Below are 26,331 nucleotides of genomic sequence, written 5' to 3'. Positions count from 1 at the left end.
TAGGCAGAACATATTGTGTAGTTATTTTCTAATTAAACAGACGAGCATTTGGGCTTCACCCTGTATGGGCACTGTATTGGGTTCCAGGTTAGAAGCTTTAAAGTCCCTAAATATCATTCCCATGGCTCTATATGGAGCAGCTGTTTGTCATTATATTTCAAGAAGCAGAACCTAACTATGATCATGGCTGAGTTCTAGTGTCAGGTTCTTCAGTTCCCACAGAAATGCTGAAACTTTTCAGCAGACTTCGCAAACCAAGGGCCAAGAAACTTGAACAGAAGTGTCCACACTAATTAGCGTTGCCTGGCACTGTGGTATTTTGTAATCAGATGCTTACTAAAATCAGCAATTAGCTTGATTTAAAAGACGATAGAAATTTGAAAGAATAATGTGCATCATTAATAAAGTAATGTGTGGACACCAGAAGTCTGTGAAATGTGTAATCTTTATTGCAATAATAAGACATTTAGTCTAAAATTACTACCAGCATAAACTAGTTACAAACAAACACAAGGTACCACCAAGAAGTCTAAAACAAATTTATTAAGGCTGTGAATATACACAAAAAAGCATAACAAAACAACAACCCAAAATCTAAAAAATCTAATTTATTTATTTTTTTGAAAATGAAAGAATTTCTAAAACCAATTAAGCACCATATTTAGTTCATGAAAGGCAATATACCAGTAATAAATACTCTACAAAAATATATGATTGAAGTAAAGTATCTATAGAAAATAGATTGCACAGTCTTAATTGTGTGACATTTAAAACATGTTGCCAACTAGGAATCAATACATGTTAGCACTAATTCTTTACTGTCATGCAATTTACTCAGTTAGACCTGTTAGAACATGAACACAGCAGGATACTTTAACACACAACATGTGAAAATGACATGGTCCTATCAACCAGCAAAGCCAACAGGATCCGTAAGAAATGCTTACAAGTGCAGCATCCCATCAAAAGCTTCTAGACAGTGTTTAGGTAAAGTATAATGCCACCCCACACTGCCTAATCAATAAGCATTTCAAATCGACTTTAGGCCACTTCAGAGGGGTTAAATAAATACAAAACTAAAGATTATTATAGGCAACTTGCCCATAGAAATTGGATGAAAAACTAAAAGGGTTAATGACAGCTGAATAGCATATTTTATAAAAGGGGATACTGCATTGTTTAGGTCAGGCAAAATACGAACTAGGAGTACATTTATTAATTTTTTAAATTAAAAATTACCTATACATTTTTTTAAACCCCTGACATCAATAGCACATCCTACAAAAAGCTCTATCTATCTATCTATCTATATATATATATATATATATATAATATTGTAAGTCGCCCTGGATAAGGGCGTCTGCTAAGAAATAAATAATATATATATATATATATATATATATATATATATATATATATATATATATATATATATATATATGATAGAGGTCCATCCTCTAAGCCAATGGGGCTCTGCATTGTTGGGTAGTGAACACAATATTCATAGCCCATCCTCATATAATACATGCACTTCACTAACAAGGGCCCATGCACTGCTTTAATGTTTTTGTTTTCCCTAGGAATTGACTACTATGGGAAGAACCTGGAAACAAACATGGCAAAACTTATATAACTGTAAATAGTGATACACATCAGAGAGCATGGCATTTGAAAAATCTACACTGCAGCCTTCCTTCCCAGCAGTAGATAAAAGACAAACAAAATATAACTTTTTTTTTTTTAAATTGGCCTCCGATTCTAAAAGTGCGTTGCTTCCAAAAACAGCTTGTAAAAAGACCAGGGATGCCTCTCTCAAACTGGGTCACTGGAAAATTCACTGGTCTTCAGCTGGCATAACCAAACTTAAATACATTAAAACAGCTGGTCTGCAATCCAATGACTGCAGCATAGCACCATTGAGAACTGCAGCACCTACTGTAGGTAAATAAACACCTTGAATAATAATACAAAAAGTAAGCTCTACACATTTCTTTATGCAAGATCCAGGCCAAACCTAGCTCTTCAGTGCGTGGCAGCTGTTAACAGTATATCAGTTATTCAAATACTGTGTAAGAATAAAACAAATTAAAAAAAGCAGGCTTGCCAAAAGCAATAGACAAACTGCATTGTGTGAATTTGCAATTAAACAAAATGAAAGCACACGGCTAAGGGTGCAGTGGTCATTCTGGAGCCTGCAATACCAGAACAGAACAAGTTTGCCCTGGGTCTGCTTTAAACAGCTCCCTCCAGAAGGGTCTGGCAGCTGCAGGAGAGCCCTGCACTGTGCTGCACTGTGTGGAGGCAGGAGAGCCCTACGCTGTGTGGAGGCAGGAGAGCCCTGCGCTGTGCTGCACTGTGTGGAGGCAGGAGAGCCCTGCGCTGTGCTGCACTGTGTGGAGGCAGGAGAGCCCTGCACTGTGTGGAGACAGGAGAGCCCTGCGCTGTGCTGCACTGTGTGGAGGCAGGAGAGCCCTGTGCTGTGCTGCACTGTGTGGAGGCAGGAGAGCCCTGCGCTGTGCTGCACTGTGTGGAGGCAGGAAAGCCCTGCACTGTGTGGTGGCAGGAGAGCCCTGCGCTGTGTGGAGACAGGAGAGCCCTGCACTGTGCTGCACTGCACTGTGTGGAGGCAGGAGAGCCCTGCGCTGTGCTGCACTGTGTGGAGGCAGGAGAGCCCTGCACTGTGCTGCACTGTGTGGAGGCTGGGCAGGTTTGAGAACATGGACTTCATTCTGCAGGAATCCCACTACGAGCTGCCAGACACAGCAACATCTGTGCTTGAGATCACATAGGAAATAGGTCATTTAATTAAATGCTGCATTATTAAAAATGAGAATACGAACATCACCTTCTATTTACTTAAATGATTTCAGTGTCTGGAATGAGATACTGTCACCCTAGAAATTAGCAAAATAGGTTCTGCCGTATCATTAAAAAAAAATGCCAGACATACAATTAGCACTGCATTCTAATACTGAGGGTGAACATAGCCATTACACTGCTCAACTGCTACAATGTTGGCAGCACTTCCATGTCAAAGCCAGTCTTCTATTAACAACATATTAATATCTTGACTTGACGTACTACTCATTTTCTACATAGCTGTCTTTCGAATATCTTTATAATTATTTTTTATTTATATATATATATATATTTTAATGTAGCTTATTCAGAGTGTCTGTTTATTGTGAAACCTAGCATTAACACAAATGCAGACATCACAATATTATAATGTTATATACAATCAATTATAAAATGATATATATAGATATATATTAAAACTGTACACTAATTAACTTGACGACAATGCAATACTGTAACATAGTGTACAGCTTAGACAGGACTGGAGGTTAAGAAAAAAACAAAAACAACAAAAAATTATTTTCTGAAAATGGTTTTTAAGGGCCAATGTTATGAGGCATTATCACATAAAGCCACAGAAGAAACAAAAGTCAACCAGGAACAAATCTATAATGGGGACAATAATCCCTTAATAACAATACAGAATACAAGGTCAAAGATAACCTCTGGTGAAAACTCAAGCACTTAACTGCGATTCCAAGACTAACCTAAACACTGTGGAGAACGGCCAGCTTTACACAGCTAAAAAGGGTTAACAGTCAGTAGAGAACAATACAGAACAAACCAACAGTTACTGAAAAACACAAAACTGCACCACCGTTCTTCTCATAGCAGCTTCCTGCAGAACTACACGGCCGGTACCCAGACATTGATACCGTGGCCTATTCATAATCATAATCATCATAATAATAATAATGCCTCACAAATCAAGAGTAAATTATATCCCTCTTGCGTAATGCAATTCAAATAACACATGGTTCTCTACTGTTTTTATAATAGTAATTTTTATAATTACTATTATAAAAACAACTATCTACTGTACTGCCATGGGCATTGGGAACAGATTGCAGCCTTAACCCTTAAAATAAACAAAAAAATAAAAAAGGAGCCAACACAGGCACTACTCTACTGCACAATAAATATTTTTTTGCACATTTTGATTGAGTCAGAGCCTTCACTACTCCAGTAATTTGTGTTCCTGAAGGTTTAAAACGGCATCTCTATAGCCAGACCTTCTGCAGGGGCTTTGCTGGGAGATCCTCTTACACGTAGAATATTGAAAAGAAAAAAGAGATTTTTTATATTCTCAAACTAACAATAAGACTGCTCCAATGTTACAGTACATTATGAGTGTATGTGCTTGCGCTAACTATTTGTACAAGGACATTCCAATCACTGCACATTGAAATGGAAATCCTGAAGAAATGATTGGTGGCACATAACCTACAAATGAACACTGCAAATCTACAAAGAACATCTCCCCCTCATCCCCTCTATACAAACTAAGTTGATAGTTTCTTGATGTTTCAGATTCGCCGGTTGGAGACAACAGGAGTTAATGAGAAGATATATTATTTCACAGAGACTTTCCACTAAGAGTTCAGAACCATTAGGAAACTTTTGAATGCTAAAGTAACATGTACCGTGTCCAACGAGAATAAGATCAGTACTTCACATTCAACTAAAAGAAACACCAATAGATTTATGCAAAAACAAACAATAAAAAAGTACAATTTGCAAGGATCTGCTTCAAGGTACATTTTTTATAACTTGCATCAAACATCAAAAACATGTATTACTGCATGCTTATGAGCCATCTATTTTACATCTTTTTTCTTCAAAAACTGTGTTGCAATGTTAACTAAAATCAGATTTACTTATGATATTTACTGACATGAAGAAAGGTGCTGAATAATGTAGGAAACAGCAATCATTACAACAGGCTATTTTCTGTGAGATTAAACAGCAGTTCTGAGTTAGTGGGTGGACCGACTGATCCATTCAGTACATAGACAATGCAACGTTTTAGTACAGGTACAGGTAGCAAGGGTGCAGGTGGGGCTCTCGAATGCGTTAATCTCACACAGATTTCTGGTTGGCCTCTCCTCTCCTTGGCTGCGCAGAGGAATTCAGACTGTATTACTTTACTAGAATACAGAAAGTGCAACATGTTGCATGGCTATCACATTTCTAAGTGCAGAAAACTGTATGCAAGCCGTTTATGTTCGGATATAAGTTTTTTTTTTTTTTCAGGGTCAGCTTAAAAAAAATAAACTACTGTGGAATTCAGCCAAGGGTTTCCAAATATTATTCATATATTTAATTGATACACATAGAAAACCGCCAACATTGACATACAGTATTGCACACAGTAATGAAATGTAGCATTTAGTAAAAGTTTCATCAAAACCTTTTTCTGTGAGCAAAAATGGTCAAAACAAAAACAATGTGGAGTAACTCTTTAAAAAAAATAAAAATAAAATAGACATGCTAAATAATACTCCTTCGTGATCTTTAGCAACTCACAAAATACACATACTGCCCAAGCCATATGCCTACATACAGAATTTGCAAACATTACAAAGGGCTTTACAGGAGGCTGTTTATATCTCCGTCTGTAGTCTACCTTGAAACTGGCCAGATCTCTTCCTGTCGAACCTCAGTTAAGCATAGCATACTTCCTCTCCTTGCAGGTGACATTTTCCATGTTTACATGAAGGTGGTTCCCTTGAAAGCCTGTGAGAGAATTCAGGAATACTCACTCAAGTGACTGAAAAAGTCAATCTTTCTTTGGGTTTTAAAATATCCAGTAGTTAACCACCACATTTGCTGTGGCAAACTAGATGCCCCCACAAACCACAGATTTCCAAAGGACTGAACCGGCATATAAACATGTACTCTACATAAGGCACCAGGTTGTCTAATCTCCAAACGATGCTCTGCTACAGTGTACATGCAGCAGTTCTCACAGGTGCAACTTTACCTACAAGTAGCTGAATGTTTCTATTTTTGTTTGTGTTGGATTTTAGCTTTTTTTAAATACACCCACTTAAAACGTGGGCATGTCGTTTGTTTTAATACTTCTGATTCACAAAATCATGTGTATTTTTCACTGTTTTGTTTAAATGTTTTATGGTTTACCATGTTTTTGCACAGCCCTAATAGCAGGTTGATATGATAAAATACATCTCCTTAAGAAACTGCTGCATGCAGTTACTGCACTCTTGAGATATTGAAACAGTTAGGGTTACACAGGTACATTGCGAGATCACATGTAATGACAAACAGCCTTAGACGAATGTATAACTTGCTCTGCTAATTATAATCGTTAAAACTGAAAAATCAAACAACTTAGCGCTTTTCATTTAAATGTTTTTTTTGTTTTGTTATATAATTTTCTTCATGTTCACAGAAGTTCCACTGACCAGTTTTATATGTTTATGGTCCAGATGCAATGCATATTGTATAAAAGAGAGCTCTTATAGTTTACCTTGCATGAATTAAACCTATGTACCTTACTCTACAGACTTCTGCATAACATTGAACAAAGCTCAGACACACAGCATGCCTAGCCCTCGTATATACACACATTTCTAATCACAGGTATATAGGTGTCAAATATACTACAATAACCTCCATTTAAGGTTTGAAATTTGGTAACAAAATGGAGAAAAAAAAAATTATTTACGTGTTCTAAAATATCTCTTTTGTGCTGAAGTCAAATGTTAGCTCACATGAAAAGGACTCTCTTCTGCTAGAATTCAGCAATATTATAATCTGACCATTGCAAACACTTTTTTTTTTTTTTAATAATAATAGCTTGAACGTGTACAAAACTTCTCGGTTAATTAGGGAAATAAACACTCAGTTCTAATTTTAATCAAGTAGGAAACACAGTTCATATATAATGTTATTACTTTGTTTTTAGCAGCTGCTTACTGTTTAATTGGTGGATAAGTGGAAACATCCAGCGATGGGTGACAAGTCAACATGTCAAACTGTCAGTTTGTGGAATTTGGGTGGGTGGTGCGCCCTTGGAGTTAAACAGTTACAGTTTTAATTTTCTTTACAGTAAAGTATTTTTTTTTAATTATTCGTTTCTCTTGTTATTTTCTTTCCGCACTACTGGTATCAATCTTCGTCCCCGTCGTCCCCGTGGACCTCCTCTTGTTGCTGCAGCAGCTCCGATGCCCTTTTCTCTCTCTGCTTCTCCTGGATCTTCTTCATCTCCTCCGCGTACTTACAGAAAGTGTTCCCGAATTTGGCCCACACTTTGTAGGGGACGGTGATGGAGTTGCGGTAGGTGGGCTTTACCTCGCTCACCCGCATAAACACCCCGTACTTGTTGGAGCCCACATCAAAAAAGAAGCGCTTGTTGTCAACAGTCAAGGAGGTGCCCTCGGGCAACTCGGCGGGCTCTTCCTCCACCCCGTAATCGTCGATGAGCTTGGCCAAGGCATCGCGAAACTCAATGAGTCCCTGTGCGGGGAGGGCGATGGTTTGGCCCTGCGAGGAGCCCAAACCCGGGCCCCGGTTCACGGTCTGGCGGATCCTCAGAAACCGGCCTCTCTGGTTCTCTTTCAGGTCCATGTAGTATTTCCGATTCTCGCGCACCAGGAACTCGCTCTTCAACGCCCGTCGGGGTTCGTCCTGGACCATGTCTGGGTTGCTGGGCCCTAACTGGGCGTAGTGCTCGATGAAGTCTCCCAAGTAGTCGCGGAACTCCACGGCCACAGACATGGAGAGAGTCAGGCGGCTCTTGTTGCCCCCGGCCCCGACCTCGGCTATCTTCAGGAAGCGGCCCTTTGCGTTCTGCTTCACGTCCAGGTAGAAACGCTTGTTCTGGATGTCGACCCGCTTGGAGGCGAGCTCTTGAGTCTCATGCTGCAGCCCGGAAGCCGAACCCGCCCCGCCCGCCGCTGGGTGTAAAGAGCCGGCGCCCGGGCCCGTAGGTGCTCCTCCTTGCTCGCTTCCACTGTCTCTGTCCGCCATGATGCTGCCTGCCTGCCTTCCTTCTCTCCCTCAGCCTGCCTGCTCTGCAACCCCCACAGCCAGCCAGCCACGCCGCCGATCTCGCGAGATCTGCAGAGACAGACAGACCCACACAAAACAGACACAGACATTACAAGGATGCCCGCTGCACAGCGCGGATGCTCTTAATAAATACAGTCAAATGTTCCGACTCAATGACAATGTCTGAGTTGAGCTGAGCTCTTACAATTATGTTAACAATAGTGTATTTGGGCACATTATTAAGCTTTACATGTTTTATATTGTCCCCTAAATTAAATAGAAATGATCGTGCCCCTGACCATAAAATAAATAAACAGATACATTGATAAATACAAAATAAAAACAAATTCCCCACCCCTCCCTCAATGCTTTGGTACTCAATGCTGGGTCAGATAAATACTACTACAGTACCAATAACTATATTGTTTTGGTTTTGCAACCCGGAGCCAATAATTATAACTGCTCTAGAATGGACGAAGAGAAATGTCCCTTAACGTTGAGAGCCATTAGGTAACAGCCCACCAATATACCCCTACAATATCATTAGAATGAGCAAGAATCAGTGAGCCAACACCATGGCTGGCTGTACATGCTACACGGTAACAGCAGTGGTCATTTATGCAATGAAGCTAGGGGGGTTTAAAAACAAACTGATGAAAAAAATGATGAAACAAAGTAACTCTAAAGTATAAGCCAATACCGCAGTCTCCAGGTGTACCGGTGCTGCTCAGTTAAACACTTTTTTTATGTTATTGATGCTAAGTTTTCTCCTTTTTCTAACGTAAAATAAATAAGATAATTTTATTAAAACTCATAAAACACAACTTGGGTACTCCTAAAGTACCATTGGGCCGAAAAGGCCAAGAGGGAATATTAGCCGTTTCTTGCTAACGTATTGTTCGACTCACAAAAGAATGAGTACAAACATTGCACCTGTTTCAAAAGAAGGCATTAAGAGGTATTTACTTTTGGAATAGCGTGCGATTCACTTATGAGAGAAGCTGTGAAAACTTCACTGGAGCATTGCGGAGCCTGAGCCCAGCGTCCTATTGGCACCAAAACATACCCAGCTGTTAAACTGGACCATACCCAACTGGATGAAACATACACATACAAATATCCAATTGTACAAATAATACCCTATGCAATTACAAAAGCAAACGATTTAGATTAGATGCAATTGAAATATCTATGCTTATCGCGATCCTTTTGTCATAAGTTGCTCAGATAGGTCGAGGGAGAAGAGGACAGGACATTAAATGTAATTTTTCACCCGTGCATGCTAAAGTACATTTAGAGACACGACGGGCTTGGATCTCATTGTACAGACAACTCAGTCCTGAGAGACGTGGGGAACAAGCACTGTAGCCCTTAAATAACAGCAACGTTAAACATGAACAATCAGTCAATCAATCACATCACTGCTGAATGCGGACAATATGCAAGTGTTAGGGAATACTAGTTTTGGTAAACAGATTGCACCAATATGTGCAATCTGTTTACCAAAACTAGTATTCCCTAACACCAAATCCATAGCAGTTGCTTCACACACACGTTAAAACATTCCTTAAAGTTCAGTAGGGTCCTCTACAGCTAAAAGTCACGGATCTAGTGCAAGCGAAAGCATTACAATACATATGCATCTTGTTGATTTACAGCGTCCCTCCATTCATAAAACTCTATAGGTCAATTTATAACATATACAGAGGCATGAACTGTTGTAACACGTGGTTAATAAACACGACTTTATCTGTCCTATTATGGGTTATTAAAACAATACTTGTTTTAATTAAGTAAGTTGAACAGAGAACGATTCTGAAGGAAAACGTTCTAGGCCCGACAACCTACAAAAACCGAAAAGCACAACCAATTTCATTTAATTCGCTCGTTTCTTAGGAACTGAATAGCCATCAAACAAACATTCTTCTAAACATGTCTCCTCGGATGATGAACTGTGTTTTTGAACTAGAAAAATACATTTGGCAAACAAAAATGTTTTTCAACATGCCTATAGTTACAGTGCCAAAGAGCGTTCTCTTGGAACTGTTCCTGTTTAGATTACTTATGAGCTGTCCATGGTCTGAGATCTCTACATTACAGAACACTACACTCTAAAACCATGTGTTTAAGTTTTGAACACATGCATAAACACTTATCTGTAACACTTTTTAAACGCGTCAAGGCGTTTACTTTATAAACATGTTTAGAATATAAACGCGTTAAGGTGTTTAAGTAATAAACACGTGAACATGTTTAATCGCTGTAACACTTTTTAAACACCTGAACACGTTTACAAATCTACAGGTGTTTAAGATCTAAACACGTAAATGCGTTCTTATTTTTACAATACAAAAAGACACAAATTAAACAACTTACTTTTATTTATTGCATATTTCAAAGTTAAGCCAAACACTTTTTTTGTAACAAAAAATCTATTGCATAGTAACAAGTATTTGAATTGTAACATCAAATAGAATACTGTATATGTCCACTCCCTCAAATAAATTATTTAAATACACAATAAAAACATACTACCTTATCATGAAATTCAGGTTTAACAAATAATTTACAATTATTTAATTTGTTTACAGGTATTTACAATTATGTAAGAATGTTATTGTTGTAATTCATTAATTTAATCGTTAAACCCTTTTGCAAAAAATCTGTATTTATGGGATTTGCATCCAGTAAATTGGTCTCCCAATATATATTGCTGCAGGAATCCAAGCACCTGCGAATAAACTTTGGGGTACTGCAGGTGGAAGGCATGGTATACATTCCCAGGAGAACAAGCACAGCATCTAATACAGTTTTTGCTTGGCAAAATATCGCAACAGTATCCCCTACTATTACAGCTTCCTGGAGGGTGTTCTTTGCAACACAAAGAACAAGATGCGGTGGTTCTTCTTGTGTGGTTTTCAGGTACTTGTCAAGTTCACTTGTAGATGTATCCTGAAAAATATAACATAATGAAATGATGACAAAATAATATAAATATATAAAATATAACATTTTTTATTGTACTTTGCTAGATAAAATAAAGATGATTTTAAATTTACTGTGTCAATAGTTAGCATTATATAAGTCAACATAATTATGCTTGAATGACAATAAGAGGACCTTGTTTGAAGCCGAGTCAGTGGGTGCCCCCCCACTCCAAAACAAAACCATAGGTTTTAAAATGCATCGAAGACAACAAAAAGTCCCCAAACTTTGCCCTATGCATAATTTTGATTAATGTTATTTAGTATAATTACCTCATATACAGTGATGACCGAAACTGACTTTTTCCCTTTCCTTTATCAAATTTGGTTTTTTCTTCAATGAGCTGAATTACAGGTAGCATTCTGAGATCTCCCTGAAAAGAAAAATGAGGTGGGGGTAATGACCTTTGTATAAGTAATTGCTTTGTACAGTGGCGGGGTGTGAAGGGGGGAGAGGGAGGGGGTTTGTTGTTCTTTTTGTTTGTTACCTTCATGCGTTTCCAGCTGGGAAAGCCACAAGTCATTCACAAGAATACAATGTGTTTTGTGATCGTTTATTTCCTCACCTCTTTCTTGGATCCAATCAGTAACTCAGAGACCGTCCTAACCTCTTCAGCCCTTTTAGATACTTCATCAACCATTTTATGCCATATCCCTCTTGAATTGCCAGCCAGGGCAGAAAATGGAGGCAGAGGGGTTCTATCATCCACTGTTGAACATTCTGTAGTGTATAATAACAAATAATAATACAAAACAAAAAAAAATTAAGTCTGAGGCTGATATTCATTGATAGATAGATCTTAATAATGTGCAACAAAACTAAATTGATGAACAAAATAAAAATAAAAATAAACATAAACAGGTACTTACTCCGATTTGCAAAAGATTCCATGTATGCTGCGGAGTCAAGGGATATGATTTCATTTCAATTGATGTTATGCTCTCTCTTTCCATCAGTATTATTAAGTTTCTGATTGCATCTCCAATAAGATTTCATCATCATCAATCTCAGTTCCGTCAGTTTCCAGGACCAGTATATGTCCCTTTTTTGGAAGGCCAAGTTTTTGTGAACCTGAAAAGGTTATCAATAATTGATCATTTAGATTTATACATAACAAAATAAGAAATGGCAGAACAACAGACAGCCATTCAGCCCATTTGACTTTTTCATTCTATTTTGAATCTTTTCAGCTGTTGTTAGATCCGTGCTCCATTTTGTGCCACCAGCCAATTCAACTACAGAATAATGAATCATCCCAACACTGCCTTAATTTCTATAACAGACTGTAAAATATAAGTGGAATGCAGTTAATTACACCACCCGTCCACCCATTGCAACCATACAGAAAGATTATAAAAGATTATTTGGAATTATAGAAAGTTATATCAGTAACATTTTATCTACTCACCTTTTTCAATAACTCCTTTGAAGGATGTTCCATTGACCTTTTTTTTTTTTTTTTTGTTTACGCTGCCGATCCCACACTTTGAAGGCACCCATGGCTTTTATCACTGTGCAGTAAAGTATTATAGATTTCAGAGGATGAACTGCAATGTATCAAAAGAATCAGGGGGCGGGGTTGGGTAAGTTACACTGTTGCATAGCTTCACAGTAGCTATTCAATACTGTATCACTTTCACAGCATAATATTATGTGCATCTTCTATTGACACATTTTGGAGTTACATATGACCTGACCGGTATTTATTGACAATTCACCACATTTTATTAACTTATTTGTCGCTAATGGGAACTGTAATTTAATTCCGGCGAGGCCATGCTGTTGATTTAGTTTTAGGCTCACAGTTGTTCACCCCATTGCATAGGAAGTGACGCAATCACTTTTCTCGCGAAGGGGGCTGTCTGTTGCCAAGGGAATAGCTCCGAGCGAAACATTCTCGCTCCAGTGATATATGTGAACGACTTTTTTTTTTTTTTTTTTGTCTTGACCGCACAGTAGTTTGTGTATTGTTAAGTAATAGGCCGCTTCATTCGAAACTCGACCCTGTAACTTTGGTGTGTGACCACGTTCATTTTCCACAAAAACATTAATTTAAGAATAATAATAATAATAATAATAATAATAATAATAATAATAATAATAATAATAATAATCCTGCTTAGGCATAGCCTATATACATAATAAATATAGGACGTGTGTGTATGTGTGTGTATATATATATATATATATATATATATATATATATATATATATATATATATATATATATATATATAAAATTGACCAAATACTGTGTTTTATTTCGTGTTAAATGGGTTAAAATTTGTAATGCTATACGTTTACAATAAATAAATAAATAAGGTACTTCACATTACTTAACACCTTAACACTACATCAATATTATAAAATGTTAAACAATATAGTTGATAGAAGATATATATTATATAATTAAATAGTAATTACCTTAGCTCAATCTTGAGTGGTCCGTCTCAATCGCCTCAGTCTCTGGCACTCGCGAGCTTCTGGTGTTAAGACAATTGCAACCGAAAACTCACGCGCTGTGTGTGAAGCACGAGCCGGACTGCTGAACACACGGAGCGTTTAGAGAGACGAGCTGATTTAAACACCGGTGTTTATTCTGACATGAGACCAAAAAGGAAATGCTGGACATGGCTATAGCAGTTTATTCGTACATGTTTCTTAGTAAATAATTGAAAGTAACCGGCACTGTCTGAATAAACGGCAGGGCCAGCTCCTACAGCACACAGCTGGCAGAGACGTGCTCTTTCCATAGCGGTTTCTCGTGCAGCAGGTAGCTATTCAAACTGTTACTTCAGTCTTAAACTGACCCGTATTTTTGTGAAATCGGAAGAATATGCACCTATTCATAAGATTGCAATCAAAAACAGTTCCATAACAGTTCCATTAAGCACTCTGAACTTGTATTTATTTCTAAAACAAACCTTTAAAAATAATAAAGTCTGCAGAGTATAAAGAAACACACCGTGTTTGTGTATTGTATTGTTTAATTACAGGTCGCTTGTGCAACAGATCTGATCCCAACACTTCAGAATGAAAGTGAAAGGGATTAGCTCTAAGAATAAACACAACATCAGACGCTTTTCTTCTACCTCGGTTTACAGCGGAACAACAACTGAATAAATACTGACATCTTTTCGTGTGATTAAAATAACATATTTGGAATAAAAATACATTTCGTGTAATTGGAACACCGTTTTTAGAATTCCAGACAAAGGACCAAATCAAGACTTTGACAACCCGCTAATCGTACTTAACAAAACTGTATTTAATTGCGCATTTTTTTGGAAGTATCTTATTTCTTCTACTCATAAAATGAAAACGCTATTAAATACAGTTTTGTTAAGTGCGATTAGCGGGTTGTCAAAGTTTTGGTTTGGTCCCTGCCAATGTTTGATAAATATCGGGTTCACATTTTACTTGAATAAGCTACTTTAAAAATTAATTTGTGTTCGTTTTTCTCTCTTTTGTCTGTCTCACATGGTATAGTACCTTTTCATATAGGGACAAAGAATCTCGTCTAAAATCATCATATTTCCTGTAAGGCAGAACGCCAATGACAAATTCAGATTTCACGTCGAAATATGTTGACTTGAAATAGTTCAAACAATTAAAATGTATAATTGAATTAACTAATTGAATCAGAATTTGCAACGAAAATATATGATAAATAAATATATGATACATGATTACACATATATATATATATATATGGTGTTGTGTTGCAATACGACAGGTATAGGCCAGCAAATTGTACCCCCAAGCCTGAAAATACACAAACCACGCAACAGGAATGTGTTTTGAATGGTCCTGGAAATCACATTTGCGTCATCATTAGTCATACGCGAGACAGGAAGTGTAAGTGACCCAACACCCCATTTGTTTTAATGGAACCATGTACTAATGTACACGCTTGGAACTGCACCATAAGCGCATCATTGTGTTACACATTGTTATTTAATAAGTCTACTTTCATATTTAACTAAATACTTATTACATGTTAGTACACATGCAACACATTAAAATATAATGAGCCTAATTAATCAGGGACATTGTGGGTTGGGTTACAGGAGACAAACCGGACAGGGAAACCAGTAATGACATCTGTCGAAACAGCAACACAAAGAAAGCATTATAGATAGAGCTAGTTTACAGATACGATACTGCTAGACGAAGTACTAATTAATAAGAATAACATGTTATTAACAGCCGTGTAACGTTTAGCGGGCCACGGCGTGATCAAACAGACTGAGACCACCTCACTACACACTCTGAGCAGAAGAGAGGAGCACTATATCATTTATCGATCAATTTCAATTTTCAATTGTATTTATTTATATAGCGCTTTTCATAGTATCGCAAAGCGTGTTACAGAAAGAGATCTGCAGTGTCAAGAAATAGTAAAAATTACAAAATAACAACACGCATTTATAATAATAACAATATCAATACATAATAGTAATACAATAAACAAAGAAACCATGTCACAGACACTGTGCACACATCTTCCGATGCCCTCTGAGCTGGAATGGTCTCAGCCTGTCTTAAACACATATACATTAGAGCAGACATGTTTACTCAAAGTTCAATGAGGGAAATAACTGTGCAGGTCCCCCAGTCGCATTTATACGCCAGGTAAATTGGTAACGGTGAAATACGACTGATGTGAGCACGCTATCAGAAACGCTACTTCTATCGTATATTGTCTCTCGACGTCGCCTGATAAGACATTGTGTTGGTACACGAGCCCCAGGCTAACCAGAGGCCGTGAAACCCGCTGATCTTTAATGCGAATTTGGGCGATGATAAGACAGAACAAACGGCTAATGAAAATCTGTTTTGTATATAAGCAATATTAAGTGTGTGTGTTATTTGATTCACTTTGAATGTAAACTTTAAAAAAAGGCTAAGAAACTTTAAACCCCGTTATCACTGCGATAAAAATAATAAATAGGCTAAATAATAATATCTGTAACGATTTATTCTATACGGAATGATTTATGCTTCAATAATAACAATAAGCAGAGATTTATTTTCATTTAAAAAAAAACTTTCTTTACAAATAGCTTCTGAGACTTCTGAGAATATCTCGTGTTACCCTCCGCCTGGAGAACTATTTTACATTGGTTTTATTAATGAACAATTAACCACATACTTCTTAGTTATTATTAAAATGTTTAGGCCTATGTTTACCTGAAACCCGCAGTTGTAGCCTCTATTACATAATCGGTCGTTAGAGTTAGTTCTGATATTCATTAAACTAATAGTTTTAAATTGTTGTTTGTTTTCTCTTTATTAACGCGTTTTATTTATTTGGCAGGCGCCTTTGAACGTTACAATGCAGTACAGGGTTTCAATGCAAATGTATTTGTGAAATAATGTATAATTTCTATATTGTTTATACAATTATGCTTTCTAATATATATATATATATATATATATATATATATATATATATATATATATATATATATATATATCAAATCTCAAAAAGAAAAAGGTAATGTAGGTACACAAATGTGAATAATTGATCAAAAAAAAAAAAGTCAATGATATCAGGACTTCGGACTACACACCCTTATTCAGCTGAATGGTAAAAACAGCGCGTAAACAATGTTGTTAAAATGTAATTCTTTATTCAACTTAATTCATTTTACAGTTATATGATGACTGCGGGGCCGATTTTAAAGGAAGTTTACATCCATTTATTTAAAAAGGAAAATTAAAAATTGCTTATTATAAAAACAATTTATTTCAGTATTTATTTTAATTGTTTTAGGCTTTACATGCACAAAAAGGCTTTAGACGCAAAAAAAAAAGTTACCAAAAAAGTATTAAAAAATAGTAAAATGAGTTTATAACATGTGGCATAAGATTTAATTGGTAAACAATTGATTACGCTTTCCATACACATCGAGACACTAGCTTTAGAACAGAAATGTATTAAATGTATTTACTAAATATTTTAACCGGTCCAGGACAATACACTTCAATAAAATAAATAAATAAATAAATAAATAAAATAACGCAATCATTTTTTTTTTCATAACGAATGTACATTATTCATCTGTTTATACGTATTAATTTATGTATGTGAATATGTTGTTTTGATCCCATTAAGCGTCTCGATTCATACAGGCTCTATTCCTACAACTCCGGAATTGCCAGTGTTGTAGGTAGGGAGATTATTCCAATCATAAAGAAATTTACAAACCCCATAGGGATCCATTCTGAAAGGAATACACAAAAACAACGATAGAAAACGGGATTCCACGAAACAATTCAATCGTGGCTTTGCACTTGCTTAAAAACAAGAACCACTGCCTCCAAGTCCCGGTTATAGTTTTACTCCCGGCGCGATCAAGTTTTGAAAAAATAATTGTCAATTAAACGCGCAATAGTTGAAGCGCGGATGGAGTAAATATCGCGGCATTCATTCATGTATTCCTAAAGGTAACGAAGAAATGAAAATCCATTCTACTCTACATGGAGTTCAGTAACGTTTATTTACAAGCATTTTTAAACGTTATTTGAATCTAAGTTTACACATCGAACGGTTTAACAATTCAACGTAAATGTTTATTTTAGAGGCACAAACAATATTAGAGCAGACGTGTAAACACAGTGAACTGTGCTCTGAATGTGTTGCTTGGGAATGGTGCGTAACCCTGTAACGGTTCGGTGACTGCTCCCCATTCCCATCACAGGTACTCCAGGGCCGTGGCGTGGCGCTCCAGGGCCCTCCTCTTTAAATTCCAACCTCTTTCTCAGTCGGTTCGGTGTATAAAGATGAGGCGTCATTGACCGCCACACCTTGCTGGTAACGCCACACTTTATTGATCAGTCACCAATTACATTTTAAAAAGTTTAAAAATACTTTAATTTATTGATCTTGATCATTTAAAGCAAAAGTGAGTATTTTTTGGAACGCATGCAGGGCAGACTCGATTTCCTGCCATCATTTCTTAATTCTTTGTAGGCCTACTACTGGTAACGCGTGCTTTAAGATCAGGTAAAACAAAAGAACCAACAGAAAGGACGCAATTACTTCTCGATACAGTTCCAAAGATATTGTATTTAGTACTGGGGTACTATTCAAAGACCTATAACCAGAAAACAACACTACTGCAGTTTATAATCCTTAGGGGTGTGGCAAAACCTTACCCCCGATGTGCTTTTTAAATTCATTTTAGCAACCCTTTTCTACAGTAAGGTTGAAATGCACTTTTAAAGGCTTTGCCGGACCAGGCAGTACCATAGGTAGTAATATATTATTTTACACAACACGGTTGGCGAATCTGCAGGCGATAGACGCACATGTTATCCCTGTACTGGACATATGAAAAGATATCACGTGTTTATTCGCTCATGTTTGAAGAAACAGCTCCTTTGTCTCAGGGTTTATCCTCTATAATGTATACATAGAGGTTCAGTAAGAGATGATAACATGTAGCTCCGTGTAGCATATATAACAAAAGTATAAGATAAAACATAATAACAGAAGTTATCTGACAATCAGGTCACCGTGGCCTCTATAGTAACTAACGATAAATACGAAACCTGAAATGCATTTCTTAGTTCTTATAATTAAAAGAAAAGCATGCCTCATAAAGTAATGACTTTGTTTGCCCTGTGTCCATTGTGGAACATTTCAAATGAGATTCTGGTTTCACTTAGTAAACCTCAAGGACCTTTAAATATAACTCGAGACAAGCTACAAGTCCACACCCTAAACCAAATGCTCATGAATTAAACCCATTTTTGTCTTCGTATTTATTTGAACTGTTCGACAATACCAATTAGACGCACACAACTGTCCCTAAGACACTCATTGCAGTACAGAGTTAAATACTAACACGTGTTTGAAATATGGTACCGATTCATGTTTCATTCTTAGACTGCGGTCTGGCGTTCATGCTGCATCCTGGCACTTCAGCAGGGGGGTAGTGCGGGGGGTCGCGCCAGGGGTCGCGGGGGAGCACCGCTCCTCCACTTCTCTTGCGCAGGGAGAGCACCGCTTCCGTACTTCACGTGTAGAATATAGAACTGTTTTGCTCCTATTAACATATGGAGATATACATGTGTATAACCCATACACATAAGCAAAGAATACAATAACCGTAAGAAACCCTTGAGATAAATAATGAAAAAAAGTTTGAATATAGCGTGCCTGGTCTGGAGCAACAGGTGTGAATAATGTAGAGAGTGGAACATTTTTTTTATTTTTAGACCCATATATAAGAAATAATGCAGATAAAATAAGCTAAACATTTATTTAAAAGTTAAAACTCAATCGCAACAAGCAAATAAAGGGTACCTGTGGTCTTAATCTTCTTTTTTTTTTTTTTTTTTTTTTTTTTGCAAACGGTCTGGTTGTGAAAATATGTACAGTATTTGTTTATTTATTTATATTTAATATAAATAGCTGTAAGTCTAGTTGTTTACAATAATACCTCAATACCTGATTGTCTGAATTTGTAATCAATTGGTACTCTTGTTAGCCCTTTCAAATTCCGTAACTACTTGTGATAAACTGCGGTTCAGCAGGGGGCGTGGTAGGGTTGAGAGAGGGGGAAGGGGTAGATAATAGCGACCCCTCGTTTCTAAATATATCACTACATCATTGGGCACTTGTGCTTCATGTAAACTCACTACCTGGCCGAGCAGCAGTCTCTGTAGTGTATAGGTGTTGTATTTGAATTTGCAGATCGTAAAGGGAACACATAGTGCTTATATAACGACAATGAAAGCTAACACGAGGTAGGAACGCTTGTTTAGGTTAGCACTCCTTTAAAAAAAAAATGAAATATGCAGAAAAGAGCCTCTTTGAATAAAAACGAATTTGTCCACCGTTTGATACACTGTGTGCTATCTGTTTGAAATGGTGAACGTGGGGGGACTGATCTACCGTAAAACTTCAATTAAGCGCCTCCACGTTTATTTACAATACTGTATTTGCCAGCAGAACCGGCGCGTATTGGAGATCGGCGTTTATATTAGATCTCCAGCTTCACATGCTTCATGCGGTCATTGAGAAGCCGCTGACACACAGCCTTGTAGCAACATCATAACTCAATTTAAACCAGTGGAGACTCCTTAGAGGAGGAAAAGCCTCCTGAACTTTCAAAGGAATGTATATATATAATGTTCAATAAAATAAAATATAATTATTGGCTAGAAGTTTCAAAATATATATTTGAACATTCCTAAATTAACAGCAATTCTGGCTGCTGAGAGACACGTGCTTATAGTTCTAGCAGTGGTAGATGGTGTTCTTGTTCTGGTGGAGTGTTATTTTTTTATTTATTTTTTTTACAAAGGGAGGCAAGCCTCCCTTCTCTCATTAAACACAGTGTTCGCGTGATCTGAGCATGGGTTTTAATTGGTGCAACCCACACATCCTCCTTCCACCTTTTTTTACAGTTGTATCACGTGCAGTTAATGTTGGAGTGAGGATTGAAATTGCTTCGTTTCGTTTTGCATCGCAAAAGTTGTAAGAAACACACTATGTTGTTATTGTTTTATTTTGGTGCTTGTCTTGTGAAGGGGTCAAATGTCAAATGCAGGATAACACAGTTAATCGGCTGATTAAGACTCAATTTGCGACGCTAGATTATACTGAAAAACTCAAGATAAAATCTGAAGGGAAGCCATAGCTAAAAATTGAAAATGCTAATAAGAAATTTCATTTGGTAGCAGAGCATTACGTTTGAAGTGAAAATGTGAAACTTGAATTGTCTAGGGCAGGGAGTCTTAGCTAATAAAATAAAATAAAATAAAACAAAAATAAAAAATTAAAATAAAAATGACGTTGCTGGTTGTTGCTATGGTAACTTAAGACGAGACAACGTATTGTGTTTTTTCCCCACGAAGCAAAGTTACCTCATTAATACAGTAACAGCCTTTCAGAATGTCAAAAAGGACTTTTACACCTGGAAAATCCTCAGCTAAAAGGCTTCGAAATTAACAACTACCTCTAAAGTTGCAAGTATCAGTTAGTTCCCTGCTGTTGTAGATTTTTTTTTGTTTTACTGTAATGACTGATGACTAACACAAACAAAATAGAATAATTTGTTACTTATACAACCCGTTTTTAAAGTTAACAGTACTATTTTTCAATCCAATTCATTAAACGACTCTTACTGCAAAGTACACGAATTCAAACCGAATGTTACCGAAAAATAAAAGCCTGTACTAGATTTACACTTTTGTGTTGTTCGCTGCGCCTGCTGTGTACATAAGTTAATTTAAATCAACATATTTACATTTTTTAAAACGGTAAAAACTGAAACCACAAAATATTTAAATATTCAATATTATTGTAAATGTTATCCCTTTACACGAGATTACTGATTACTTTAGAATGTTATGGATAAGGCAAAAAAATAAAATAAAATTAGATATATTGCACATTGTGTGAAAAAAGGTTTTAAAATCCCCTCCCGACTCAGAGGTCACCAGCCGTCACTGATTTAAACACTCCAGCAGCTTTGTTAAAAGGTTGTGTGTCAGTGGGAACTAAGTGGGCATAACAGTTTTGTTTTATAACAAAATTACATTGTATTGTACACCCTCAAGTATAAAGAGAAAGTATTATTACGGTCGTTTTACATGCACTGGTTAACAAAGATACGGTGTTCAAAACATTGGAAAATGATCAAGCAGAAGTACGAATTTGTATTTAAAATCGGAATTAGATCTACCATTAATAATAATAATAATAATAATAATAATAATAATAATAATAATAATAATAATAAATTAAAAAATTAACAATAAAAGCAATAAGTAGCCTATCATTATCAAACATAATTTATTGTTTAATCTCAAACTTGTACATTGTTAATACAACAAAACCCATTAAAATTCACCAAGAGGTTTGTATCTGGCCTACTTTTAGCACGCTTAAAATTATCAAAACTTTTAATAACGTATTAACTGCATTAAACAAATAGGCCTATGCATTACATTTAGGCCTACCTTAAATTACGTTTTCTATTATTATTATTTATTAATCCCGAGAGTCCCTTTCATCGCTGTCACTTATTAGCAGTTCATTACGCTCAAAGCTGCTCCTCATCTTCCTCAGCTTCAATGGCAATGACAGAGACCCGACGTTTAATAGGTCTAGAGACCTCGCATTTAATAGAGACCCCGCATTTAAGAGAGCCCGCGTTTAATAGAGAGCCCGCGTTTATTTAGGCCTACAATATTTGCCACCAGAACCGGCACGTATTGGAGACTGGCGATTACTTGAGACCCGGTAATTATTTGAAGTTTTACGGTAAATACACACTCAAGCCTCGTGAGTACTGTTTCGCTCCAGAGCATGCTATTTCAGCCTTGCCTTTAACATGTCATTTAATACTTCGTATTGAAGAGGGTGTTTAAAATGTTTCTTCATTCTTTTGATACGAAGACCACCTTTCAAAGGGACTGCAAACCAAGGCACATGAAAAACAAACTTGGAAAACATTTGTGACAGAAATGAGTCTGATAGTGGATAGAAACTGAATCACTGAACAGACCAGTAATAAACAAAATACTGGAAAAGCAAATGTTTAAAAAACGAACAGAAATCACATTAGAAACACATTAGTGTTTATGAACAGAAATCACATTAGAAACACATTAGTGTTTATGAACAGAAATCACATTAGAAACACATTCGTGTTTTTTTTTCTTTTTAAACTTTAGACAGACAAAACATGTTACCAAAACACTACAGTGTAAACAATGCATCTACATTGTTGCATATGTTTGTGTTTAATTCCTAGCACTTGATTTAGTGTAGGAGGGACAGCATTGAAATCACGGGGCTTATGTTCAATATGAATGTTGACAGGTCGCATATCTGAAATCCTGAATTAGAGATGCTCGGAACCAGGAGCTCGTTTCTATATTGCAAGATCGTAAGTTCAGATACGATAGGTCTTTATTTGGTGTCGTGTTTCAATACAAGCAGGCTAGCAAATTGTACCCCCACGCCTGAAAATACAAGAACCACGCACCAATGTATTTTGAATGGTCTTGGAAATCTCATTTGAGTAATCGAGACGGAAACTATAGGGTTAAGACCTAACGTCACATTTCTGTCTATGCTTATGTAATGTTACACAGTATATTCCCATGTTATCTACACGTTTGGAACTGCGCCATAAATACAGCATTGTTACGAATAAAGCGTTAGGCTATTTAATAAGTATAATTTAATATTGAGCTAAATAATTATTACATATGTTAAAACACATGTAACACATTTACAAAACAAAATATAATGTGTCTGAATATCAAAGCTTTTCTGACAGTCGGGGAGGGTTTATGTGGCGGTTTAACTTTGACAGTTTTTCGTGTTCCAAACAAAAACAAAACAACCCAAAATGGTGTTAAGCAATGTAGCACCCCCTATAGAATCGCAGACCCCGCCGATGGTATACCCCGCGGGTGTATCGTCAAAGGGACACCTGATCGGACCTCACAGAAGAGCAGGTGCTACGAAGATATGCATGGATAAAGCTACGAGGTTGTTTATATGATATCCTATTATACACTCATATGTTATTCATTTTCATAAAGTGCAACCGGGTTCATGAAAATATCATTTAATTAATACATACGTTTATAACACTACATTAACACGAGCTCTCTAACTTTATTCCCCCCCCCCCCCCCTCTGTCCTGATGATGCACCTGATTTATTATTATGTACTATGTTCTATTAAATGTATCTTCTCTTGTTTCTCCACATCTCCTGAAACGCACGTCTGTTGTGTTTTTCTCTGCCTTCACTACCTTGCAATCCCACCTGTCCATTCATTAAAAAATTGTAAAAATTGTCATTTGCTTCATTAACATATATGTTTCTCATTTAAATAATGACTATTATTCCGCCAACTTTATGTAAATTGAACCCACTCCACCTGTCGGAAAACGGCAGAAAGGTTTTTCATTTTTTGATGGAAACAACGTTTGGGATGAGAGGGGTTAAAACTGAAGGTGCCAGGGTGTTTCGCACTGTCGGAAGACACTTTGATATCCAGGGCCAACGAGCCTAATTAAGGGAAATTGTGGGTTGTGTTAGGAGACAAACGGGACAGGAAAATGTACAATGGCACCTGCCGAAACAGCAACAAAAATAAAGCATTATACAGCAGAGCTATCTTATACATACTGCTAAAATAAGTACACATTAATAAGGATATTTTATTTGTTTAAACAACCGTGTGACGTTTTCCTCGAACAGGATGAAAAGGACTGAACATTGCTAATAAAATAAATGCTGCTAGCGGGGCGGGATCAAGTTTAAAAAGTGGACAGGTTATAGCAGCATGACCCCCACCCCTCGATTTAGAGCGGTTTCTCAAAGTGCAGTAAGCAGCATGACCCCCACCCCTCGAATTAGAGCGGTTTCTCAAAGTTCAGTAAGGGAAATTACTGTGGTCCTACTGTTCTATTTATAGGGCAGGTGTCTGTGGAATTCATTTTTTCATAAAACAAGAGAAAAATCCGACATAAAAGGTTTTTCGAATGTCGTGTTTTCAAAATAAAACTCTGATGAATGATCCCCACTTAATGTTTTAACACTAAAAGCATTTCTAAAGAAATTCCCAACAAGGCCAGTAATAGCAGCAAGGTTCGATTAAAACAATTGTTCTGCTTTTAGAAATGTTTGGTTTGGAGCTAGTAATCCTTACATTTTTATGGGCAGGCCTACACAGCACACAAAGATTTAGGCGGGACCATATATTTTGGATTCCTGACCGCCTATGTATCAGTCCTCTGGTTTACACTGCATGCTGTTTAAAAATTAAACATGCAACTGATGGGTTTTTGTGCAATTGAAAACGAATAAAATACACAGGTTTAGAATGTCCCATATGAATGTTTAATACTTAAATACTTGGTTTTACAATGATACAGCTTTGTGGAGGCCTATGTAATGGACAAAAGTAATTGTTAATATATAGAAACCTTTTGTTTCACCGGAAGGAGAACAACATTAAGCATAGGACTACTATCACATCATATTCAATAGAAAACCCCGGTTCAATGAAACAATTAAAGCCCTGGTCAGCTCAATTTAGGACTACTCGAGCCAATCATTACATGCATGGTTGGAACAAGGCCATTGTGAGAAATCCTAACATTACCAGTCAGGGAGACATTATTTTCAAGAAGTGTTTGCAAACCTTTTTTTTTTTTTTTTTCTTAATTCGTGATGCAAGTGTATGGATCACAAAACAAATAATAAGCATAAAATAACAATACAAGATAATAACATATAGCTCAATTAATAGTGATAACCAACATACGATACAATACGATTCTTAAACAGGTCAAATACCCGTGCCAGGTGTGCAGCCTGCACTCATAAATACTGCACGCGACTGTCTGCAGACTCTGAGCAGTGCCGGACCCTGCGGGAGAGGGATCTGCTGAAGAAGCACTCTCATTCACATAGACCTATGCACTAAATATACACACCTCTGGCAATTAAGTTGCCTGGGAGGCAAGAACATTTTAATTATCGTAGTAAACGTTTTTTTTTTTTTTTCTTTTTTTTTTTGTTATACGACATCAAATAGCAGTGAGCATCCGAGCAGCTGCAAGCTTACCCTGCTGAGTTATTGCAAACAGAGGCAAGAGGGTATGCGAACGCTTCTACCTGCTGTCAGAAGTAGACACCGGCAAAGACAAAGGTGAAGTAGTGGCGCTGCTCAGCAGGCTTGTTTTCAGACTGCCGCTACACTGGCTCAAGGACCCCCAGTTTCTGAAAACGGAAACAAACATTAAGTCGTGGCATCAGGATGGACGCAAGCAAGGCAAACGCGTTTTACGTGAGTCCACGTAACGTCAGCGCGTTGAGTTCACTGCAGAGTTTGAGCTGTGCTGTGGCTGGACAGAAATGTATGCAAATAACGCGACTGGTCGCTTCCGTTGACGATAGATTTTTGTTTCATGTTGCAGGTTGTGTATGTTTTTTTCGACTCCTGAAATTGTCGCTAGATACGGACGGTACATGCTGAATTCACAGTCTGATGCATACCGACGACAACGAAGAAAATAATAAAGGCTGGCTTTCTGATTTGTTTTGGAACTGAATGTATCAAATAGGGGGTAATATATTTTAAAGTGTAGGCGAGCAAATAGCAAGGTTAATTAAAATCCTATTGGCTGCTGTGCATTACGCATAGCTCAAGTTAAGATTGCTTTGCAAATACTGTCTGTAGCTAGCTACACATTACATAACCGCGTATTCCGTTTTAAATGAAAATGGGGATCTTTCATAGAAACCAAACCTCTGTAAACTGCATGTAATGTGTGATTGTGTTTTTTAGTCAGCATTTTCAGAGCACTTGACTATATCCTCCTGGTATATCAGTCAATAAATACCCAGCTGAAGTTACTTACTCTGTATTCCGGAGTGCTTCAAACCTGAAGTTATTATTTCGTGTTTAGAACTTGTTTAACTGA

At 37.0% G+C, this 26,331-nt stretch overlaps 1 protein-coding gene across 1 annotated transcript; it reads right to left on the bottom strand.

Moving 5' to 3' along the window:
- Positions 1–4,602: 4,602 nt before the first annotated feature.
- Positions 4,603–25,643, bottom strand: LOC117973729 (transcriptional activator protein Pur-alpha-like). The gene is made up of 2 exons (XM_034926874.2): positions 25,523–25,643; positions 4,603–7,941 (listed from the first exon to the last, which is right to left on the bottom strand). Exon 2 carries the CDS (start codon positions 7,849–7,851, stop codon positions 6,991–6,993), a length of 861 nt encoding a protein of 286 aa, XP_034782765.1. The 5' UTR covers positions 7,852–7,941; positions 25,523–25,643; the 3' UTR covers positions 4,603–6,990.
- Positions 25,644–26,331: the final 688 nt, after the last annotated feature.

The sequence above is a fragment of the Acipenser ruthenus genome, chromosome 22 (assembly GCF_902713425.1).
Source record: "Acipenser ruthenus chromosome 22, fAciRut3.2 maternal haplotype, whole genome shotgun sequence".
NCBI lineage: Eukaryota > Metazoa > Chordata > Actinopteri > Acipenseriformes > Acipenseridae > Acipenser > Acipenser ruthenus.
This window is presented reverse-complemented; position numbering and strand designations above follow the sequence as displayed.

Excerpts from the sequence above, each read along its gene's own strand:
- LOC117973729 (XM_034926874.2), bottom strand. The coding sequence starts at position 7,851 with ATGGCGGACAGAGACAGTGGAAGCGAGCAAGGAGGAGCACCTACGGGC.